The 25254-nt window shown below is 41.7% G+C and overlaps 1 protein-coding gene across 2 annotated transcripts in view; it reads left to right on the top strand.

Annotated features, from left to right (window-relative positions):
* The window catches only part of FSTL4 (follistatin like 4), a 209829-nt gene that overhangs the window by 11625 nt on the left and 172950 nt on the right, over positions 1 to 25254 (top strand). For both annotated transcript variants that reach the window (XM_039701794.1, XM_039701793.1), the window contains exon 3: positions 1519 to 1552. In XM_039701794.1, the coding sequence (XP_039557728.1) occupies positions 1519 to 1552 (34 nt within the window). The remainder of the gene's footprint in view (positions 1 to 1518; positions 1553 to 25254) is intronic.

Here is a 25254-nt window from a genome sequence, read left to right as displayed (position 1 = left end):
TTGATCAATATAATAGTTGTAATTAGTTTTAGTATTTCTAAGCTTTTGAACTGCAGAGAATTCAAACAGCTTGTTAGTGTGAGGGACTCTGGGGAACTTTAAAAGTATTCTTCCCTTTTGCATATATTGCATGTACACAGGCCTAATGACAGCAGCTGTAGCTGAGTTTTTTTATCCCATGCCCCACCTCTCAAACTAATATTTTGAAAAGCTGAGAGAGGTCCCTGGAGTATAACTGCCTGCACAGCTCAGAGCTCTGCTACATAAAGAGGATAAATGCTTTGAAGTCTGTATTAATCCTGAATGCCATTTTATATATTGCTCAAGATCACTGAGGTGGTATCCTACAGGGAATAATGACAGTATTTTTATAAGCAAATACCCTTTTTTTTTATTATCCCCTTCAGCTGACTTGAAGGGTGCCAAGGAGACAATTTCTTGTATTCTGATCCTTCTCTGATGTAGTGGAAGCTTTGTTTTGAGGAAGGTAGCTTTGGCTGTGTGAAGGAAGGAAAATCATGATCTGCTGCCTGCATGAGGGATGACAAAGGACAGTATAAACTGTCACCGTGTTTGGGCAGGACATGGGTGATGTGAGGTGGCCCCTGGGCTGGAGGAGACCTCAGCTGTGGCTCTGTCCTGCCCTGGGACTTTGCAGAAGGTTCTGGGAGGGGGCAGGAGCAGAAAGAGGCATTTCTGTGGCAGTCCATGGGCACCTACAGCACAGCAGTGAGTGGTGCCCAGAGCCTCCTCTTCTCCAGGCTGGACAGCCCCACCTCTCTCAGCCTGTCTCCAGATGGTCTTCACAGCTCCACTAGTGCTAATACTGGCTGCAAGAAATAACTCCAACCATGAAAATTTGGACGTGTTTGTAATTAACCCATAAATAGTGCTACTGCATGGAATTAAATATTTATTCCTCTGAAGTCTCACCATTAGTATAAGCAGATAGTGTTGCCTGGGAATGCAATACCTTTTGAAACAGTGCTGTTTTAAAACAAGTTTCTATATTAGAGATGGTTAATATGATTTGCAAAAAAAAATATATGCAAAAATATTATGTAGGTGTGCATGGATTGAAATGAGCACTCAACTTTCAGCATGAGTAGTCCAGTGGCTTTGAAATTATTCGGATATTTGAAGTCTCTGCTAAAAATATCTGTAATGACTCCTCCTTCCTCAACCCCATATCTTTGGTGTGGTAATAATAACCCTCCTAACTGCTCCCTTTTAACATAAATAAAGGAAAAAAAATCAATTTTCAAGACAAATGTTGTGCTTTACAATGCAATTTATCACACAGTGATGAGTCATTTTAGGTGTTATATTTATCCATTAAATATCTGTGGACAAACTGAAATGTGTGCTTGTAATTTCTCCTCAGTTATTATATTGAGCTCCATAGATGCTTCCCTGGGTCAGTAACTCATGTTTTTTGGGGGGGGTTGTTCAGCCTGCCTTTGAACAATTCTTGCATTTAATAAAAAACGCCACAAAAAATTCTCTTTTTCCTTATAGGACTCCAGAGGGTTTGAAGTTACAAGAAGAAAAGGTAGGAAAACTGGTTTTCTTTCAGTGTGTGTGTTGGTGTTGAGTATTCTTGCAGTAACTTTTTAAAACAAGCATGAGTTCACACACTTGAAAGGTTGTGCTGCTGTGGGTTTCCCAACAGTCTGTGCCTGGTGCTTGTCTGACAGTTCTTAGTGTTGCAAATTGTAGAATTTTTTTTTCCAATGGAAAGCTGCTCTTTTAGCACAGAATTTCATGATGGTGTTGGGTGTGCATGTCAAGGTTTGGGTCGTGGCAGGGCATCTAAATTGCTTTAAGCTGAAGGAAGGTAATTTTGATTAGATATTAGGAAGAAATTCTTCCCTGTGAAGGTGGGGAGGCCCTGGCACAGGTTGCCCAGAGAAGCTGTGGCTGCCCCATCCCTGGAAGTGTCCAAGGCCAGGTTGAAGGGGGCTTGGAGCACCCTGGGATGGTGGAAGGCATGGCAGGGGGTTAGACCTGGATGAATTTAAAGGACTTTTCCAACCCAAAACATTCTGTGATAAACTCAAAACCTGGAGAATTTCAGGCGGAAGAAGGTGCAGACGAGGCTTCCTGTGCACAGCTCCACCCAAAGGTGCTCTGGGCTCAGCTCCTGCTCCTGGGGACTCTGCTGCCTCAGAAACTGACTGGCTTCTGCCAGGAGTGGCTCTTTGATGGCTCCTGGCAGCTGGGGGAGAATTGGCCATCAAAGAGCTCATTCTGGTTATCATTAATTTTGATTTTGTTCAGCAGATGTTTTCTGGATCAGGCAGTTGCTTTCCTCATCTGTCTTGGTAGAATGTTAAGCAGGTGGCACTCTCCTGTTCAATGCATTAATGCATTCCCTGTTCCCTTCCAGCAGCTTCTTGAATTGTTTCAGGCATCCCATATGTCAGGAAGAGCTTGCAACTACCAAGGTTTTACTGCATAAGCAAAGAAGGTCAGGTCCAAGGGTAACTTGTCATTTGGGCATTTTTTTTTCCTGCTGGTTATGTTTTTGTGTTTTTTTTCTTCTGTGAGGCTGAGGCAGCAGAGAGGCATGAATTAATTAAAAATACAGCTGTTGCTAAAGGTGAAATCTATTTGGTTTAGATGTCCAATGCATGTGTGTGTTTGATCAAACTTCTGCTGCTGTTCATGAAGAAATCCAGTTCTGTTGTACTTCCCTCAGTCTCAGACTGAGGAGGGCTCTTGGGGGAGTCAAGGCTTTTTTGGGATGCAGAAAACCTCTTGGTGTTGTGGATGTGGAGACATTTCAGTCATGCCCTGGCTACAGTTTGTGGTGCAGTTCATTATAGGCACAGAGACTGGATCCAGTCTTGTGGATGCACCTCTAGTCCTTTTTCAGACATGAGTTCTACTTCCAAAACTTTCTTCACACTGAAAGTAACCATTACATATGAGAGCTTAAAGACAGCAATTTTTGAAATCAGGATTGAGTTTACAGATTGTGTGCTTGAAGAATGTTACTTCAGAGCAATAACTGAATTTGGAGATCAGTGCCTCAAGACACAAAATTTCCAAGCTGAGTGAGGCTGATTTCTCATTGCTTTCAGAGCATGGGTGAGACTTTACTTTTATTTTAAGGAGTAAAACCATAATTTTTTTTTCAGAAGTGAATTCAATATAATGGACTTCTGTTAGAAGCTTCTTAGATCCATGGCTGGAGTGAAGGGGATGGCAACTGAGGGAGTTAAGATGTATAGATAAATTTGGCTTATGCCCAGCAAGGCAATATGGGGATTATCAAGTCTGTCTGAAGAACTGCAAACTCCTCAGAAGTCAAGAAAATGCTAACATGGTAAATGCCTCTTGATAACAAAAGCCTGTGGATTTGCAGAGCTACCTGGGGATTTTCAGCAATGTTTAAGTATCTTCCTCTCTGGAGTTGTTCCTCAATAGTGCCTATAAAATAATTCAGCTAAAGGCTCCTTCAGAAACCTGTTCAGTATTAAAATGTGCACAGAGCAGATATCATTTGGTGTCAGGAAAAAAATAACAGGAGGGTCAGAATGTTTATTATACACACAAAAGGATTTCTTCTAAATCTTGTGATATGGTATGAGGTGATTTTGATGAGGCCTTTTTCCCCCTAAAAATGGTAATTTTTGCAGATAGTGGTTTTTACCTGAGGAAATGAGGTGATTGGAAGAGATTGGGAGTTGGGGGTTTATCCTTGTTCTGATCCCTCGGTAGAAATTTTGGCTTTCTCTTAAAAAGCTGAAAACCTAAAAAATATCTCAAAGAAACACCTACAAATGTGAGAGCTCAGCAGACTTACTCTGTATCTGCTTTTATTATCCCAGGCTTATGGATGATCCAAGATGATTAAAAAAAGAGCTTTTGGTGAAAGGAGGGGCAATCCTGGTTTAGACATTTCAGAATTTTTCTTTATTTTGGGACGAAAGGTTTGAATCCTTTAGATTTAAAGCATACACTTTTCTTTCAAAGGGAACAAAGCCTTGATTGTTGTTAAGCATGAAAATACTTTTTACTTTTTAGTTGTGGATGAGTGTAGTTAAACTGTGAGATTTTGGTTTCCAAAGTGTCAGGATTACAAATGCTGGAGAAATTTTGAACCTGCTCCAAAGCCCATTACAGTCAATGAATGGTTTTCCTTTGACTTCCATGGCATGAGATCAGCAGTAATTACATGATCTTTTAATTGCTATGGTGTGGAGGAGAGATGCTTCCCTGACTGCAGCTGGCAGCTACCTCTCAGTGATGTTTGGAGACTGTTTTTCTTCTCAGTTGAAATGGAAATAGGTGCAGAACCATTTTGTTCCTGTAACTAGTGTGCAAGTAATACCCTTTTTGACTAAAAATAATTTTTTAGTCAAAAAAACCCTCAATCTGAGATTTGATTAGATGCAGGAATATTTCTCTAAATTCACTTGAAATTTGCCTCTGAGTTGGTCACACACTTGACCCACTGTGGTATCCATCTGTATTGTGCCCATGCAGTGGTAACCAGAATATGGGGTAGGGTGCCAGGTTTGGTGCTGTGCTTTGGAAACAAACTCCCAATCAGCCAAAAAACCTCTAAACACAAGCTCAAGAAACCCCAGCATGTGATCGACAAGAACAGGATTTGAATACCTTCCCTCTAAATTGCTCTGTTGAACTAAAATCACAGGGCAAGTTTGGGCAGGCAGATCATTTTTTCACTAACTGAATCTTTCCTGTTTTCTAATTTTTGTGTGAATTTTTCATAATTTTTCCTGCCCTTAGTGCAGAGGAGAGGGGAATGGAGCCAAAAGGGGAAAAACCTGCACACTCCTTGTTGCTATCCAGGGCAGTGTAATACTGCAGGAGAGCAGATGGGGAAGAGCAAAACAGGAGTAGGAGCTGGGAAAAGCAGCAGTTTGTGCAGATCATGTGGACACAGCAGGCATTTAGTGAAAAGGATGAAGGGAGTAGTGAAAAGGATGAAGTGTCAGAATGGTTGTGGTTGGAAGGAACCTCAAAGCCCATCCCATTCCACCCCCTGCCATGAGCAGGGACACCTTCTGCTATCCCAGGCTGCTCCAAGCCCCATCCAGCCTGACCCTGAACACTTCCAGGGATGAGACAGCCACAGGTTCTCTGGATAACCTGTGCCAGCATCTCACCACCCTCACAGGGGAGAATTTCTTCCTAATATCTACATAGTCTGAGGAGAAGTCCCTGTGAAGGAAACTGGGAGGCTGAAGGGTGTGTGTTAGATTGGAAGAAATGGGACCAAGCTTGTAGAGAGCACCTGCTGACATTAGGCTGGACAGTGGCAGGGCTTAATTTTAAAGATTGGTGACTTTTCCCTGTGTAATGAGTGTACATGAACGCCTAATACTTACCTGTTGCTGTAAATTACACCATACAACTTATATATGTAAAAGCCACATACATTTGTGTCTGTCAAATTCCCCATGTCTGGCAGAACAGAGCCTCCAGTGGTTTCCCCAATTATTTTAATGGCAAGGACACAGGAGCTAATTCTGCAACTTCTGGAGCTAACAAATGTTCCCATTTCAGCTGGCACTGTGGGGCTGAAGGATGCTGAGTACTAGAACAAATTGTCTGCTGAGTAGAACTATGCCCAAGCATATGTATAGTCACATTAAGCATAAAGAGCCAAGTCTTCAGTAGATGGAAATAAGCAAAGCTCTGCTGAATTAATGGACCACCTTTGCTTTTTACTAGCTGAGAATCTAACCCAAGCACTTAAAACTTTTAATTTGTTTTTATGTTGTTCACAATCATACGTTCAACAAATTAGTGTCAAAAGATGCTTTTGAAACCATTCAGCCAAGAAATGTTCAAGCAAATTGCTTCTGCTCTGACCATATAATCTTATTAAATGAGATGCAACTCTAGATTTATTCAGACAGATGACATCACACCACCATAAAGATACAAACTTTAAATATCTGGTTTGAATTAAAACTTCTTTGAATTGACACTTGTCTGAAGTTTTCACAAGCTCTGTGTTGTGGATGTCCTATTTGTATATATTTATTACAGATAAACATTCCTTATTGTCACTCTGTGATTCCTAGTCACAATGTGGAACAACAGAATGTAGTACACCCTGAGCTTTCTCAAGTTGCTAGAGTTGTATTGACAATCTCTGCATCAATTAGCAGTGGTAGAGGATCCAGCCAACAGCTTAAGAAATATTTCATTATTCTCCACTTGACATCAATTTTTATGTCCTACATGAAAAACTGACTCATGGTTATGAAACAGTAATGCCCTTCAGAAATTCTATTTACTTCGTCCTTTATTTTCACCCACTTCAAATGTTTGCCTCTCCATGGAAGATGACAGGCACTCCAAAATTGGCAGGAATGATAAGTTGCTCTCCTGAAATCCTTCAGGAGCACAAAGTGGTCAGCTGTAATTACTTTTGTAGTAAATCACCTATTAATTTCCCATTATGTTGGGTTTTTTTTCTATTACTGGAATAAAAAAAAAAAAATCTGTGTTTTTTTCCTTATGACTTAGTTGAAACCCACCAAAAATCACTAGCTGTGCCTGTGTTGCTCTTTAGAAGAAACTGTACCCCAGCGTCTTGGTAGTCTGGCTACCCCAGTTACATCCAGATGATATGATAGGATATGAAAGTAAATATTTGTATGTATATGCTCTGCACACAGCTGGGTGTTCAGAAACACACTGGCTGTATTTCAGGACATTCCTCCAATATCTGAAGGACAGCTTTTACATTAAAAAAAAAATCCCTGTTTTGTTGAATCACAAGTTGGAATATTTTCAGTGTTTGTTATACTAGTTTTAACAATTACTCAGTCTTTACTTCAAACAAAGTTTTTTGTCTCTGCCTATCTCAGCTGCTTTATTTTCATATAAACTTTTATTATCTCTGGTTTTGCCACTCACTGACAATATATGCTTTGAAATCTGTTACTCAGGGAAGGATGCTCGGGTCAAGATATTAATCTGATGTTTAGTGTCTGTGTTTCCAAGGTTATGAAACCACAGTGCCTCAGATTTTTTTGTACTTCATCCCACTTGAACAGCCTAGCCCTAGGTGGGAAGGGGCAAAGTTGTTTGCTCCCACACACCTATCAGCAGTGGTGTTTAATTAGAACTTGGCATATTTCATGTTCTTAAGAGGGAGTAAAACCCCGTGGAGGGGGAAGAACCTCAAATAATCAACACATTAGCCAGTGCTGGGCACAGTAGTAAATTAAACAGGAATGTGAATGCTCCTGGGCAGTCTTACTGTTTGTATTGCACATGTGTCTGGGACGAGGAGCAGAGAATTGCCGCTTAGCCAAGGAGTTTCTGAGCAGCTCCTGAACCAAACAGGGCTGGTCATGGTGGTCACATTAGGCTGACAAATGACTGTTCACAGAGGTGGAATACTTCTGAAAATGTGAATGCAGCTGTGGCTTAGCCCAGCTTTGCCATAGGCATAGCAAACCCCTTGCATGCCCCGCTCTCCGACTGGTGGAGACAGAGTGGTTTTGCAGAGTTAAGGTTCCTGTAAATGGATCCATCAGTTTCTGTAGCTGAGTACTTTGGGGCAGGAGGAGGAATGAATTCCCTTCATGGCAGAATGGGCATGACTGTTTAGTAAGTAAATATAATAGAGTGTGGCTTTGCTAGAGCAGCAGATTGATGGAGCTGAAGGAGCTGAAGTGAAAACTTTTGAGTGGCAGGAAATCAGGAAACTGTTTCCCAGCAGCAGGTCAGATCAAGGAGATTGTGGACAAGCTTAGGATGTGGACAACTTCAGTTCCCAGTGTGAGGAGAGGAAGAAGATGGAGATGAGCCAGAAATCTATGAGACTTTTGAAGATTTACAGGGAGATACAAAATAACACATATATGTATTCCATACTGCTGTAAATCATAAATAAGTATCCCCAGTGCAGAGTGCTGAAGTTGGATATGCCTGAAGGCATCTCTCTTTTTCCATCTGAAATCACAGCAAACTCTGCTGATTTGGCAGCTGAAAAAGCTGCTTGTGCTGTTGGCTTCAGCCATCCCTTGACTCCACAAACTTCTCTACTTTTTGAGTCAAAACTGGGAAGTCTTTTGGAAGATGCTGCTTTGTCCTACAAACCTTGTTTTGGCTGCATCTTCAGCCTCTCCAAAGCACTTTTCTCCAGCTGATCTAAAGCTGTAAAGCAGGACAAGTTTGTACTGGTCTTCTAAGATAATCTGTCTTTAAGAGGACATATTTTCAGACAAATGGGCTTTTCTTAAGTATCATTATCAGCAGCCAGACTGAATTATATGGTGAGGTTTGCAGTCCTGTTCGATTTTATTTTTTTTGTTGTTGTTTTCAGTGGTGCATTGTTCTTTCTATGAAATTCTACTTTTATATCCAGCCACATAACTCTGGTGAAATGCTGTTGTTACAGAGAGCATTGCATGATGTGGAAGCCCCTCTCATATGGAGCAGACATGTGATGCTTGTACATGATATTGGAAGGTGCAAATGCACTGTAAACCCAGAGTTTTCAGAGCAGCTGTAACGTAAATTCATTTGTAAGGGTTGAATAAAAAACTGACATCAGATGTTTCTGGTAATGGCAATATAATGTAATATGCAAGCACAGTCCAACAAATCAGTTTATCCAGCATGTCTTAGATATTAGAAAAGTGAGTAAACTCAGATTTTCAGACAAAAGACCCAAAGTCCAGAATTGCTTCTGGGTCTAGTCAGATTTTTGAGTCATGATTTTTGAACATGCTGCTAGTCTACTTAATATGTGTAAGAGCATGGTGCATTTTCAATTTCAGACTTAATAGGTTTCAACATGCCATTTCTTCCTGAACTGAGCTTTAACTGTAAGGCAGAGCAATTAGGTTAATATTGCTGGAGCTTCAACTCACTGCTCAAATATGAGCTAAAAATAAGAGAGGAATAACCCTCTTTGTGCTCTCTTAGTTCAGGTACTTGCTCCCAGGTGGTCATGGCCTCAGCCTGTGGAAGATGAAGCTGCTGAGCCTGTCACTGGGTTAGCACAGCTGGGGGGTGGTTTATGGCAGGGGGGGCTCTGAGGGAGCTCTGGTGGCCTCTCCTGGAGGTGACATGGGCAGTGGCTGAGGCCATCACTGATCCTTGCAGTGCTTAACTGTGGGGCTGTTACAGTCTTGCACCACAGCCTGCTCTAGCCAAACCCAGCAGAATGATAGAATCCCATAATGGTTTGAGATGGAAGGGATTTGAAAGGTTGTCTCATTTCACACCCCTGCCATGGGTAGGGACAACTTCCGCTATCCCAGGTTGCTTCAAGCCATGTTCAAACTGGCCTTGGACACTCCAGGGATGGGGCAGCCACAGCTGCTCTGGGCACCCTGTGCCAGGGCCTCACCACCCTCACAGGGAACAATTTTTTCCTAACAGGATGTGAAGAATGAACCATTCAGGTGTTTGGGGCCAGAGCCACGTCCCTGGCTGCTGTTGTAGCAAGTACTCTGCTTAAGTTAGTGGTTTTCAGGGGGCCCTGCTTTCTGTGTACATGGTTCTTTTGGACTTTACATTTCTAAGCAAGCTTTCATTTCAGTAATTAGCACGTGTCAGTATATTTTTATTAAGAACTTAGGAGCCTGTGAAATGGTCCAGTTGTTCATGGTGCTTGGGAGAGAAAAATCTGCTCTGTATAAGGTAATGTAATTACTTTTCTAAAGGAGTTTTTATTATGCATCTAACTGCACATTTACTGTTCTTGATAGACCCAGATAAAACCAGAACAGAATGAATAAGCCACTGGGTAAATAAAAGAGGTAAAGCATTTATAAATATGTATTTAGTCAACAGAGCTGATTGGCCACTCCGCAACTGCTCCAAGGTCTCAGTAATCCAAGCTTAATAGCCTTCCATAAATATTTCCTTGTTTGTCATGAGACAGGAGTTATTTATCCATGCCATGCTGCTTGCTTGTGTTTGATGAGAATTCTTGAAGAATATTAGGCAGGTTTGTTGTTTTGCATATAGCATAATGGGCACTGTGTGTTTATGAAGTAGCATGAGAGTGATCCTCATATTTTTGTCCCCATCTCCTCCTCATTATTATCTTTGCCTCTCCCTCATAGGTGGTATGTCTTTTTGTCATTATTTTTGCTCTCCCAGTATTAGTGAGGTTAAGGTGTGCCTTCTTCGATGGATTTCTAAGTTCTGTCTGATAAAGTGTCTCCAGAAATGTGACAGTCATTAGGGCTGAATATCAGCCCAGATGCTTTTTCTAATTGAGTGTAAAACTGTTTGACACATTTCAGGTATCATGAAACTCATCCAGTAACATGTTTTACTAGGATGAAACTAACATGTTAAATGTGATTCTGGACCTATAGATTTCAAAGCTGGTTCCTTCCAAAGGCCTAAGTTGTATTTTTGGCTTTTAAATTTGTTCAGCATAGGGGACCATATCTGTTATTAATGTATCTGTTCCTGGGTTTTGTGTGCATAATAGTTGTTGCAAAGGCTGAAATCTATCTTGCACAGCCAGCAGATAATAGCATCAAATTATGCTCTAGCTTGGAAAATAAAAAATACAAGAAAAAAGTGTTGTGTTTTCCATCTGCAGATTTGGAAATTTTTCAAAATGTCACTTCTTACAAGATTTCAATTTAGTTTCTCATTGCAACTGCAAAGTAGGTGACAGTGGCACACAGTGCCCCTGCCTCTAGTTGTTTTGCTTTTCCCATTGAAATTCTATGATGTAAATTGCCTAGAACAGGATCTTTTTTCTTTACTTTTCATATCTGAATGCTTTAAAGAATCATTTTTTCTCTCAGTTACTGAAGTTAGTTTTTTTATTATCCTGTGTTTTATTTCTTCTTTACCCATACTTGTTTTTCAAAAAATACTAGTTTTCTATAAATTGTGTAATAGCCATATTTAGGTTTGAATGCCTGTTGCGTGTTAAATAGAGAAGTTCATCAGCTGCTTTTAACAGAATCAACATTGTGGCAACCCTTATTCCCTGGGAAATAGAATCAGTGAAGCCAGAAATTGGAAGCAGCCCTATGCAGCTTCTCTGCTGTTATCAACGCGTCCAACTCTGTTGGCACCAATGCCAGTGAGGGCTGATCCTCTGCCAGAGACATTTCATGGGAAAACCCAGTTTGTGAAAAGAGAGGGTGGCTGTGGTTTGGTTTGTGATATCCCAGCCTGTGAGGTGCCTGTGTGTGCACTCCCAGAGGCTGATGGGATTTCCCAGGTGTGCAGGAGTTGGGATCCAGGCTACATCTGAACACTGTGCGATGGTGAAATAATTGTGTGACCAACAGAAAATTCTGATTAATTAAGAAGTACATCCTCCTAACTCTGTCATAATACTTTAAGCAGTGACCCTCAGCAGCAGACAGGATGAGACCCTGAGAGGGTCTGTCAGAGAGGGGCTCATGGTCTTACTGCTCAGGGTAGCTGGATTAGTGTGCCTGTTCCTGATGCTGATTTTGGAATGAGCAGCTGGAGTCATAGGAAAGTAGGAGAGAAGTACAGTTTTTTACGTGCTTGTAAGACCAAGCTGGGTTTTGCCATCGTGATGATGAGCTGGCCAGCCAGGGCTGCAGTGTGTGTGCTGGATAGAGGACTGTAACAGCTTCTAGTGGGTTGGGGGTCCCAAAACCAGTAAGCAGCAGCTCTTCATTGTAAGGGAGAGCACACAGATTAAGTCAAAGCCCTTACCAGTACATTAAATTATCCAGAAAGCCCTGACTGCTCCTCAGTACTACAAGGTGTCCCAATTAGAACTAAGTCTTCACATAAAAGTAGCAGTAAAGGAGTGGAGACAACTCTTTTCCTTTTGGATATATAATAAATGCTTCTTGCATGGGGAGGTTTGTGTTTGGATGACACCTGTAAGTATGTTCCAAACAGGTCAGCTGGATTAGAGAGGGTGCTAAGTGATCATTTTTGGTGAGTCACAGAGTTTGTATTATCACTGGATCATCCTAACATGTCCTGGGAAGCGTGGAGGTGCTGGTGAAGTAATTGGGTTTTGAGTGAACTTGAAAATGATTTTTTGATTGACTGTGAGACAATGGTGAGAATGACTCCTTCACCCTTTTAATGTTCACCCAATACAAATAACACCACCAGAACAAGTCCTGCCTGATCTGTGTGTTGGGCATTGCAATTCCCTCCTCAAAGGAAGCGTGTTCATCGGGCCTTGTTCATGACATCTGGGCTGTGTTCCCTCGGATTAGATGATCCCATCATCATTCACACATCTTTAACTTAGCACCCCCTAGTATTCTAAAACAGATAATAATTACAGCCCTCTGCCTTTCCTTTCTCCCCTCTGCCTTTCCAGCAGAAAGAGGCTCTAATGTGATTATTTCTCAGGATGCTGTTTGTTCACTGGAGGGTGAGAGGCTCTTCTTGTTGGGAGACCGGTGCTGCTGGCCTCACTGAGCACCTCTGCACAACACATGGATTTCTCTGTTTGGGAAACCTGAGGGATTATTTTCAGTTTCAAATGCCACAGCAATTAGTATTTGGAATTACACAACCAAAACATGTTTTATTGTACTCATTTAACAACAGGAATGATGTTGAAAATCATTAAAACTATCCAGCTTATTTTCCTCTGCATCCAGGAGCTAATTTTGCCTTGGCCCTCTACCAGTGGCGTTTCCATTTCACTTTCCTGATTTTGTAGCAATAATTTTCTGACTTTCCTTGAACCAAACCTGTTGTTCGCTCTTCCAGTGCGTTCCCAGGGGACGAGAGGATTTCTGTCAGAAGAGCAGAACAGTTCCTTTCAGGAAGCTAAGTGGAAGCGGGGAGGAGCGCGGCTCGGTGCGCGCGTGCCCCCGCTGCTGATGTGCTGATCAGCACACGGCTGGTGTGAGCAGGGCTCTCCAGGGACAGCCAGCTCCAGCGGGAGAGCCATTAATATCCAGCCGTTCTGGCAGTGGGAGCTAAGCATAGTGCACTTATTTAATTTAGACATTAAATCTCTTTCTTAGCACAAACAAACACTCCTTTGCTGGCTTAAAATTCTGCTCGGCTGCTGTGCAGATGGAGCTTTTGTCTGCAAGTCTGCCCTTTTGGGAAAGGCTTGGAAGGGGATGTGGTCACAGAAATATGGAATTGTTAAGGCTGGAAAAAGCCTCTAGGATCACTGAATCCAGGCATTAACCTGACACTGCGATGTTCCTGGGAGCTCTCCCAAGCTCTGTGCTGACCCATGCTGGCTGGTCACTTCTGGGATCAGGATTTAATAGGAATTGAGTCTGAGAGAAGAAGTTAAAAAGTAATCATTACTTCTTCAGTGATACATTTTTCCCCTTAAGATTTCCTTCTTCTGCATCCTCTGATAGGAAAAAAACACATGAAAATAGAGTTCACTGGAGTGCAAACATCACCAGAGCTGGAGTGATTTCAGAGATAAAATCAGCTGAAAACTAATTATCATAATATTTAACTTTCTGCATGTGTTTGGTGGCTCCAAGGGCTTTAGGTCGTTAAGTAGTTAGAGGTGGTTGGTCAGAAATGCTCTGTTGGGTTTGCAGTTGAAATAAACATGCAGAAACTCAATGCCAAACTAGATGTTTTGGCTCACTTGCAAAATCCCATCTCCATTGTGTAAACAGGCACCCTCTAGCATTACTTATATGTGAAGTCTATTTGAGCAAGAATAAGATCAGGTGAACTGGCTTAAAACAACCAAGTTTTTAGGTTTTTGGGAGTTTTTTACTTCTGGTGAGAAAGGGTGAGTTCAGATTTTGCCTTTTCATGAAGAGATATGAGGCTAAGCATTGTCTAGATCTTCAGTGAAACAAAACCCTCACTACTTGATGCTACATGTGCCACAGTAAAAATAAATGTTATTTCCCACAAATACCACCTCTGTTGGTATTTCTCTTAATTACTGGAAATATTGCTGGTAGTACCCCTGTTTCCCACAGGCAATGCCACGTGATGAAGAGAAGGTCTGAGGTTTCCAGGAACATATGCATGAGCTACAGGCAAAGCTTTCTAAAGCCAAAAGGATTGGGTTTTGTTTCACAAGATTCCTTTAGTCCTTGAGAGAACACACAAACTTTCTTTTTTAAGGTCAGATAAAAATCTGTTTGCGGTGCTGCTAATTTATCAGGCGCTAGAATATGAAGGTCATGGTTTGTAGGGAGAAGTAACTTTTACTAGGCCAGCTGAGAGAGAAGGAAATGTGGGAAGCTGTTGAGTGCAAGAACTGTTCATCAGTTCTAGAATGTTAATGGCAACTGTCAGATCATGAATTCACTCCCTTTATACTTAAGCAGAATTTGCTGGTTTTAAGGTTAGTCTAAACACAGTCTTTTTACTTGCTATCAGAATCTAATGATGTGTGTTTGCCAGCTATTAAGATAAAAACAGCTTTCTGGTCTCCCATTCTTACCTCCTTTGGGTTTTTTTGTTTTTTTGTCTTTCCTTTTTGAAGGAAAAAATAGAGATAACTTTGGAGAGTGTTTCCTGTGATGCCAACTGACTTGGATAAGAGTGTGATTTGGCAGCAAAATCTTTGGAGGTACAGTGTAATGGGGGGGATGACAATGGAGTCTGAGATGGGCATATTACCTCTCCCCTTTATTTACTTTCTAGCTTACAATTTAGATTTTGTATTTTGGGATTTTCTTGGTGGTGTTAGCATGGATGGGGCCATGCTGTGACGGTCCCCTACAGTCCTGCTATAAGTTCATTCTGACCTCTTGAGAGTGGGGCCAAGGTTTCCATCTATGTAGGGATAAAGTATGCCATAAGGAGTGCTGCTGTCTTCATGCTGTCATATGAAGTGGTTTAGGTTGGATAATGGGAAAAATTTCTTCACTGAAAGGTTGTCAAGCCTTGGCACAGGCTGCCCAGGGCAGTGGTGGAGCCAACATTCTCATGGAGAGATTTAAGAGACTTGTAGATGTGGCACTTGGGGACATGGTTAGTGATGGGTTTGGCAGTGCTGGGTCAATGGTTGGACTCTGTGATCTTAGAGATGTTTTCCAACCTAAACATTTCTCTGCTTCTCTGCTTCATGTGTGGATGACAGCATGGGGGTTGCAGCTGAATGCCCAGTGTGTGGCACAATCTCTGCATTAGCTGTCTGGGATGTCATTTTGCCCAGAGCTAGACCTTATTTGGGAGCTAGTTTGTTAGACATTAAAATTCATGGAGCAGATACTTAGACCAGATGACGTTTGTCAGGGTGTGATGCTGCATTCCCAGCTCTCTGCCTGTGGGTGCAGCCAGGCTGGCCAGGCTGCCAGCTGGCACTGAGAGCTCAGGGGTTCAGCTGCAATTCTCTACTCGCTTCTTGCACTGAGACCTCAGTCAGGGTTTAATAGGAATTAAGTCTGATAGAATAAGTTACAAAGTAATGATCACTTCTTCAGTGATACATTTCCCCCCTTAAGATTTCCTTCTTCTGCATCCTCTGATAGGAAAAAACACATGAAAACTGGGTTCACTGGAGTGCAAACATCCCCAAAGCTGGAGTGATTTCAGAGATAAAATCAGCTGAAAACTAATTATCATAATATTTAACTTTCTAATACTATCACAAATGTCAATATCCTCTAAACTGATAGTCATGATGTGCCTTTTTCCTTACAGTGTTAGTGAATCCTTTAGGTCTCTCTGCCTTACAGTGGCAGTCTATCATTGTTGCTGATCCAACTCTGTTGACTCCAAGCTCTTAATAATTAAAATTGTGTGCTTATATTGGGAAAAAGAACAAGAAACTTTCAGTAGCAGCATATCCTGCAACATGAGTGTAGTTTTAGTATTTACTTCTTAATTGCTAGCTCTTAATTTGCAAGAAAGATGTGACCCTCTGAGTGAGATGGGCTGGTATGAGTGAGATATGGACTTCCACAGTTACTTGTGTAATTTCTTAATTATTTGTCTGAGAAAGTGAGATTTTTTTACATGGTGAGAAGAAAACTCTCCTCTCTAGGTGGGACTAATGTGGAGCATGTTTTTAGTGCATCACCTGGAGGAGGAAAATGCACAGGAAGGAGCTTCTGCTGCTGTTCCTTGCTGTTGCTTGTATTTTGTTTTTAAGAATGGGAGCACAGCAAAGAGGCTGATCATTGAAGGCCATGGGCCAAGACCCCATCCCTGACATGTCATGTCTCACTAAAGCTTTTGAGGAAGCAAACCACAGCACCATGAACTAGACTCTCTTGATGCCCGAGAGGCTCCATTCTCTATTGTGGCACTTCCAGTAGCAGAAGCAAAGAAAAAATTTTATGAGAGTGACTAAAAATAGTCTTATTGATTCCTGGAGCTTAGTTAGTCTCAGTGATTTCTCTACACAATCCTCGTTCAGTTGCTATTTTCTGCCTTTGTCGTGATTTCAGTGAGGGAGGTGTAAAAAGGTAACATCAATTGACCTAAATACCAGCTGTAAATGGAAAAGCAGGCATAGCATTGGGAAGAGCAACAGGGAGATGCTGGCTCCTCTAGGATGCTGCTGCTCCAATGCTTTATCCTGTATCAGCCCTGCTTGTGCTGAGTGTATGGATTTGTGTGCATTATTTCAGCAATAAGTTGCTTGATTTTGGCAAGTCAGGATGTAACTGATAAACCTGTTGTTTGGTCTTAATGGGTTTGGACACCCTAAGATGTATCTTGACTGTCTTGAGTCTTAATACCTGAGTGCAGTAATAATTTAACTCCTAGTCACACAATTTTAAAAATAACAGGAATTCTTTGTATATTTATATTGACTATATGTATGTTCTCAGATGGATTTCAGCATTTTATATTGAATTTTATTGGCTGTTGGGTTTTTACCCTAAAAGTCACTGTGTTATCTTAATCATAGCAAGTAACCTTTTCATGTGTGAAATGGGGATAACACTGGGTAAACTTAGAACTGTTGCGTGGGGTGGTTGAAGTATTTTGGCCTCTTTAAAATAAAGCTCTGTGTGTGTGTGCCAGCAATGTACTTTGCTTTCTGCCCAGGTTCAGCTGATGACACTTTGTGAATCAGTGACAGAGCCAGGTACAGAAAGCTGCTAAAATTACTGATGGGTTGGAGGCCACTGTGATAGTTGGGTCAGAACTTGCTGGTATTGATGTGTGGGGTTTGACTATTCCTTAGCAGCATCCCTTGCAAGGTCTGCAGGACATCTCTCCCTTACTGGAGTTACTGTAGGGTGGATATGCTGTCACCCAGACTGCAGTCCCCCACTGATGGATGTGTAGAAGGACAGGCGTGTGGCAGGACCATGATTTGCCCATCAGAAGCCTAGAGTGGGGACCTCTGCTTGGTGAGGGCATTGGTGAGGACATCATCTGCTGTGCTTCTCTGGCCCCTTAGCCAGTAGGGCTCCTTTCTGCAGCAGTTCAGACCAAAGTCTGCCTGATACTGTCAGATGTTAAATATCAAATTATATGGGGGTATGACATTTGGGAACCTCATTGAAATGTCTCTGGTTCCCACTGTGCTTGCTCTGCAATACTGCATCGTGTGCAGGTGGGCAGGGAATGGATTCTTCAAGTCTCTTAAGAAAGCTTCAAAACTCTTCTCTGGAAGGAAACTTAATGGCTAAAGGAAAGTTGATGGGATCCCCCATGAAAACAGCAGGAAAATGAAAAGGCTGCCAAGGACTCTGCTTGCTGCAGGGAGGAAACTAGGAGGGAGGAGCAGGAAGGTGAGGGAGATCTCAATTTCTAGCCTGTAACAATTAGAAAGGGTGAGAGGGAAAAGTGAGTGGAACGAAAGGGAAGCAAGTGCTTGGGAAGGCAGAATCTCCAGGTGTAGTCTGCTTTACCAACCTAAAACCTGATTGACTTAGTTATTCATGGAGGTGAGGCAGTGACTTACAGGATGCTAGGAAGTGGATTTGCTTTCTGCAAAAATTATTTGCCAGGCAGCTGCTGGTGCTTCTGGTGCTTTCCAGTGCTTTTCCTGTGTACATATTTGGAGCCAGTGGTTTTCCTGTTGAAGAACTCAAAAGAGTAAAGCTTGACATCCTTAGGTTCACTCTAAAGGGAAACACAGGACATTTTACCATGGCATGCCATGACAGATACTGGCATCCTTTCAATGCTGAGAGCTTGCTATGTGCTCTGGTCCACAGGGTATTTCTGGCTTCACTTCTGCAGGGAAAACTGTCCTTCTGCCCCAGATTTCCCTGGAAGTCATGGCCTCCTTCCCATGACCCTGCAGCATTGCTGTGGGCCAGGTCTGCTTGCTGAGATGCCTTCACTCTTCTCAGCCCATGCTGCTCACTGCGTGTCTCTGGTGGCAGCAGTGGGAGTTGTGTGCTTGGCTGTGTTTGCAAATTTGGCCTTTAGCTGCTTGCTCTCCCGTTTTGTTGACGGCTGGAGAGATCATACCGAACACAGAGAGGGATGTGGCTGTGTGCAGTGAATAACAATGAAATGCCTGGGTTGTGTTGCTGCTTGAGCACGGTTTGAAAGAGAACCATCGTGGTGTTTGTGTTCAGAGCGTCTTTTGAAGCAAGGGCAAGCTTGAAAAGAAAGAAAAAGTGTCAGGATTTCACATCCCAGCCATCACCTCCTGGAGCAGCACCCCTCTGGCTGTCAGACTTTACTGTGCCCCTTCCAGAAACCCTCCCTGCCTTTAACAAGTAGCACTAAGGGTGCTGGAGGTGAATTATCTTTAGAGGAGAACTCTGCTCTGGTTAGCTGTGCTGAATTATTTTGGATAGATATTTCTGTGGTATGGACCAGCCTCCAATGACTCTGTAATACACAGCTCTGCAAAACAGCTCCTTAGAGCTGTCTCTGGGGAAGGCAGTGCTTTCCATTGAGAGATGAGATTGCAAGGGCTGCACTTGCCTCCCTTAAAAACAAATAAACATTTCAACAGCATGAGGTGACTAAGTGTTATCCTGGTATTTTGTAACTACTTTTTTGAATAGAGCAAGGCTTTGTTGATACTATAGTACTGGAGCAATACTCTGCAGCTGACATTTGCAAAATCTCTTACTGTATTTCATTATTTGAACAGATCTTACTCAGCCCTAAAGGTTTTGCTTTAGTAAAGAAAAAGCAGATGTGTGTGCATGTGATCCAGAGTCATGAAAGAATATGGGTATGCACCATTGCTTTTTTCTTTTAAATAGGAGAGTCAGATAGAAAAAAAAAAGGGTCTTTATACCATGGCCATCTGTGATCCTCCATTCAGTTAAACCAAGGGACCCCAAATCCTGGCAGTGCAGAAACAAGGGATCAGGAGCCTATGCATGCATTTAGTGTAAAGGCAGTAATGCTTGAACCAGGAAGGCATGGCAGCAAACCACCAGCTCATCCCACTTTCAGTACTGACTGTCCTGGCTTTGGTCCTGGTTGCTTACCTGTAAGAGGTGAGAGAAGACTGAAGCCTTTACAGATTTGTCTGTGGTTGTGGGGAACATAAAAAAGGGCACATGGTGGCATCAGCAGGAATAGATCATGAGCACAGTGCTTTATCTAGAGCTAGTGAAGATTTTACCACAAATAACTCATCCTGCTCTGTCCTTCTTATCTCTCCCTCAGCCTTGCAAAATGTATTTCACATACACAGTGTCTCCCTGCTTGAGCCAGTTATCTGCCTCTCAACAGCTACTTATTCTTCCAAAGTACTCTATTACTGCTTGGATTTGATTTTTATGTATTTACCATCATTTTGCTATTGTGCTGCCTGTGTGTGGATACAAAACTGCCTTAGCTTCCTGCTCTCCATCTCGCTGCAGTATTGATGTTGCTATACATGGTGGTAAAATTAATGAAATTATGTTCTCTATTTATGAACTAGTTTATTACTTTAATTATTTATTGCTACTGCAGCTAATTTGATTTAGGCAATATTTAGTTCTGTTTCAGTAACTTCATTTTAAAAACAAGCTGCTGGTTTGAATTCATTGGCATTAAGAACCTGTTATTGATTAGTTTGGCCTCAAACTGTGTGATGAGGAGAGTGGCTGTGTGCCATGCTAAGCCTTCAGCCCAGAATGTTAACAGCAAGCTGCACTTACTTTTCTGAGAATATTTCTTTTGAAAGTATATGAAGACTTGCAGGTGTGCAAGGAAAGTCAAAGCCCTTCAACAATTTCTGTGGCTTGAGCTTATCTTTATAAAAGAGAATGAAGTAATGAATGCAGAACTGAGTAACTGCAATATATTTTTGTACCTCCATCAGAGTGTTCAGACATGCCCTTTACTACAGCTTTTTGTGGGGAATTGGTAATATCGCCTGTAGTGGTGACATGCAGTCTGCTCATCTATGCATCTCTTCAGTTCTGCTCTCCAGTTTCAAGAGCTTAATTCAAAACCTATTAAAATCAATCGTAAGGCTTCCTCTTTCATTTCATTTCATGCCATAGCTTCGATGATGGGTTTTCTCTGTGTTGCCACTTTCTGCTGACTCTTCATGATTTAAAGATGAAGAGGTTAAATGGCTTCTCATCTACCATCTCCAGTTACCTGGGATAAAGCTCAAGAGCTACACTTGAGAGAAGAAGACAAAGGTCTTGTTTGTAAATTAGAGTTCAAGGTCAGTTTGCAGAGTGTTCCTGAGGGGTGATCTTGCTTTTCCATTCCAGTCTGTATTTGGTGACCTGTCCTGCCATGACCCTGCAACGCTGTGTCCAGAGGTGAGGAAATTATCTTGAAGACTTTAATGCCAGTTCTTTTTGCTGTACAGTGATTTCTCTGATCACAGTAGTTCTCTTTGGAAATGAAGAAAGCCAACATGATCCAAAAGTTGGGGATCTTTTCAGGTGGCCATCCACAGCACTGGGTTTGTTTACAGCCCATTTGAACGTGTGCCAGTTCAGCTCTCTCCTGTGCCCAAGCTGAGGAGGTGCTGCTGCCCAGCCAGTGGAGGTGGGGCTCTGCTCTGCTCCATGGTTCTTACGTGGGGTCTGGGAAGCTGCAGTTTCAGGTCTTTGCCTCCAATTCCACATGTGCTTCCAACAGATATAAAATGCTGTGGGTCCTTGTGGTTTTCTTCTCTTCTAGAGATGCACATCTTCCTTTTTTCTGTTCTTGAGCTCTTCAGTGGAAAAGGGAAGGGCTGAGGGAGGCTTTTCTGTAACCTGCTTACTCTGATAAGTATCTATTGTGGTTTGACACTGAAAACATATTTAGGACTTATCATCAAAACCACATTAAACATGCAGTCTTCACTTAGAATAACAAAAACAACTAAACTAAACAGAAGAAAAAAGTTCCCCACACCAGATCCAACAATAATCCCAGCACAGAAAAAAAAAAGACAAATTACACAGAAATAGACCCTTGGACCCTTCGCTGCAATTATGGTACAAATTTCCTACTAGAATTCAACTTAATATTTTTAAAATGCCCATTTTTTCTCCCAATTAATATCCTAATCTCAAAGTCTTCATGACTACCTGCAATACTCCCCCAAAAAGAAAATTGTTGTGGTTTGACACTGGCCAAACTCCAGTCACCCACGAAAGCCACTCACTCACCTTCCCCTGCCATAGCTGGGAAGAGGAGAGAGAAAAAAAAATTAACAAAGGGTTTATGAGTTTAGCTAAGGACTGGGAGAAAACAGTCTACAGGCAAAACAGGCTCAACTCAAAGGCAGAAAGTGAATTATTACTATCAGAACCAGAGGAGGATAATGAGAAGTAAAATAAGCCCTTAAAAACACTGTGTGGATCTCTGCATCCCCCGTGGATCCCCCGGGGCTGCAGGGGCTCAGCTGCTCCACCATGGCCTCACCAGGGCCTGCAGAGGAATCCCAGCTCTGGCCCTGGAGCAGCTCCTGCCCCTCCTTCCCCACTGACCTTGGTGTCTCCAGGTTGTTTCCCTCACATGTTCTCACCTCCTCCTCTTCTTTGACTAGAAGAAAAAACATGCATGTCTCACTTCATTTCTTCCCAAATCTGTTATCACAGAGGTGTTGCCAGCCTCTCTCATTGCCCAGCCCTGGCCAGCAGCATGTCCATCTCCAGAGCCAGCAGGGATTGGCTCTGCTGGACATGGTGGAAGCTTCCAGCAGCTTCTCACAGAAGCCGCCTCTATGGACCCCTGCTACCAAAAACCAGTCTGTGCAAAACCAGCACAGTATCCTTTACTTATTTGGTACAACAGTGTGTTGTTTACAGCATATGCAGTGATATTAAACAGCTGCTACATCTGAAAGGAGAGGTAACTGCAGCAGTCCTGGAGTGCCAGGCTCACATCAAATCCTCGTGGATGAAGGGCTCTGTTAAAAATGTAAGATCATTATCACTAATCTTGAAAGTGGACCGATGCATTTAACATATATGATTATAAACTTTGAAACAAGATGATTTCATCTGGTGGAGCATCTGGGAATTGTTTTTTCATTATCATGTTTTAGAGAGTGAAAACTCTTCCTGCTGTCTCAGAGGATTTTGTGGGATTAGTTGCTGCTGTTTGCTGTGTGTATTCCTGCAAATGTTTGTATAATTATGCACATCTCTAGTTCATTCTGCATCCTTCTTGAGGGGTTTTGCACAGCCTTCCCCAGTGATGTGCTGGGATGGTTCCCTTCAGGTGGCAGGGAAAATAAGGAGAAGCTTTTCCCATGATCAGTTTGAAAAATGATCTGACAATATGTGCAGGAGTTTACTGATGTGGCAAAGTACTTTCTTGTGCAATCAGTTTGGGAATAACCATACTGACTCAGAAAAATCACCTGATAAAGTGATTTATATGAATGATATTTTCAGTATGAAATGCAATAGCAGTTATGCACTGACACTTTCACTGAAGGGTTGTGAATTCCCTTCTAAACCCCTGACAGCAGGTCCCACTGTCCAGCCAGCAGCTCTGACCTCACATTTGCAGAGGTCTCAGGTCCTGATGATTGAAACTTCTGCTTATGAAGAAAGTGATTGCTTAGTTGGATTTTAAGGTAAGTGGTACAGACGGTCAAAAGTCACTATGAGAATGTGTTTTTATCTGATAAGGACAGCTTATCCCAGTATGGATTTTCAAACTATAAAGCTATTTGCTATTGTGACAAAAACTCATTTTGTTTAGACTTTTCTAGTAGAATAAAGCCCAGTAAAGGCAAAACCAAAGCATTTAATTTAAAATTAGTAAAGACTTAATTTCATTAATTTAGCTGCCTGGTTGTTGCTCCTCATTTTCATAAACTTTACTAGAAAGGAGATGCAGAGGCAGAGACAAAGAGGTAAATAATGTGAGAATGGGAAGGGAAAGGGGGTACTTGGAGATGGTGCAATTTCTACATTGGCTGGGATATCAAGCTGGTGTGTTGAAGAGGTAGCAACAGCTTTTTGGGAATGTGGGACCAGGCAAGTGTAAAAGTGGTGGAAATGTCTTGTAATGGAAAATGCTGAAATTCCTGCCAGAGAAGGGCCATGGGTAGGCTTATAAATTTTTTTTTTTTTCCAAAAATAATCTATCTCTGGCCAGCCAAGCATGTTTTAATTTGATCAGTGCATAAGGCTCTTAAATCATATCCTTTCACAGGATGTTTTAAGAGTATTACAAGTCTTTCTTGAGATGTTGCTTTCCTGTTTCCAGAGGTAAGAGAGGAGATACTGCTGGGGGAGCAGGCAAAGCAAGATTGCTTGGGAATAAGGATACTCCAGAGAGTCTCAGAGGATAAAAGTTCAGTGGGCAGTTTCTCCCTGTTCTTCTTGCATAGAAACAGTACAAGCAGAAAGAGTGACAGAGAAAAGAGAAACTTGTAAATAATTTGAGCAATACTAGCATATAATAGAATTTGAGCATATGACCTCTCATAATTTCTTGCCCACATTTGAAAGACAGCTTAAAGCTTTACTGCAAGGTCTCAACCAGCCTCAGATCTTGGTGTCTTAAATCTTAGTGATCTTTCCACAAAGAAGATGTGAGTAAAATGGAGTCTTTTTGCAGACTTTTAAAACTTAATTGTTTTACAAAGGTAAACTTAATTAATAGAATCAATTGACACCTGTAGCTGAACTGACTAATACATTCTTTCCTCAAATGTTTAACCTCTACTAATTGATAGTGTTGTGCAGTCTGCTACAGCATCCCTAACTTTGTTCAGGCATGTGGAAGCCAGGGGTTTCTTTTGCAAGAACTCAAAGTTTGGACTTAATGATCTTGGAGGTCTTTTCCAACAGAAATTATTCTGTGATTTAACCATAACATCAATTCCAAATCTACACCTTTCCTTGGAGATAGCAGTGTTTAAGAGGCATTTTTTACTTTTCAATGGGGCAGTGTAATTACCAAACCTGATTCCACCTAGCACATCTCTATGGTTCCACATGCAGTCATTCATTCCTCTAGAAAAACCACTTCAAATCTTGTCAAAGTCAGAAACTTAGGAGCATGTGCAATATGTGAAGCAATTCAATGATTTCAAACAGAGGAACTCCTGTTATGCCTCTTGCTTTGCTCTTAAAGCAAGTCCATCAAGAGAATTTGAAATCAATGACTTTAAACTCCTCTGTGCATCCACATGTCTCAAGGAAGGACTGGTGATGTTGCTGGAAATTTAAATAATGACTTTGGAAACCAATAGCAACATGAAATGAGTACATCTGTCAGTCACTGCAGTCCCAGTGTGTGGCAGGAAAGTAGGCTTTAAAATACACCAGGTGAGACAGTATCCCTTGTGGCATTGCACACCAAGTTGTACTCCTCTGATAAAGGTAATTTTTAAGGGTTTTTTATCTGTTAGCACAAAACAGGTGATTAAAGTCAGGTGAAGTTTTGTGCCTGTACAGTGGCTTGGATATAACTTTAGAATGTGATGGTTAATAAAAAGATCAGAAGTAAAAGGGGATGTTAATTTTACTTGGTCTGTAATATTGCAGCAGTTATGTTCAATCATTTGTGAGACAGAAGGCTGTAAAATACATCCTGTAATGAGGTTACAGTAAAACCAAACATCATCATCAATAAAAAAATCTCACCATTTATTTACTGATCTCTAAATAAAGTGTGATTGGAGTAAATATGATGGGAGACATTTAATTAAACTGAATGAAGGAGTGTTGTAAACATCACATTGCAATGAAAACAGAAAATTAATATGTTGGCAGACCACATAGTTAAGATTCCAAAACACATTTATAACTATGTCCTTTTGCTAAATGTTTCAGTACCTCTGTGAATGCCTTCAAACTGGTTCAAGGATGTCCAAGTGCCATAGCATCTTGCCCAGCCTCTGTCAGGGCTGTTGTCCTTCTAATTTTCGGTTAAAACATTGCAAGTAAGGAATGTTTTCCATAAGGAAACCTGGCTAACACCCACAACTCCATAAAATGAAAATACAGCTTGCATTGGAAGGATTAATGAGTGTGTTGTCAC

Source organism: Passer montanus, unplaced genomic scaffold (genome assembly GCF_014805655.1).
Source record: "Passer montanus isolate IOZ18808 unplaced genomic scaffold, ASM1480565v1 scaffold15, whole genome shotgun sequence".
Taxonomy (NCBI): Eukaryota; Metazoa; Chordata; class Aves; order Passeriformes; family Passeridae; genus Passer; species Passer montanus.
The sequence above is the reverse complement of the archived record's forward strand: the minus strand, read 5'-3'. Positions and strand labels throughout refer to the sequence as shown.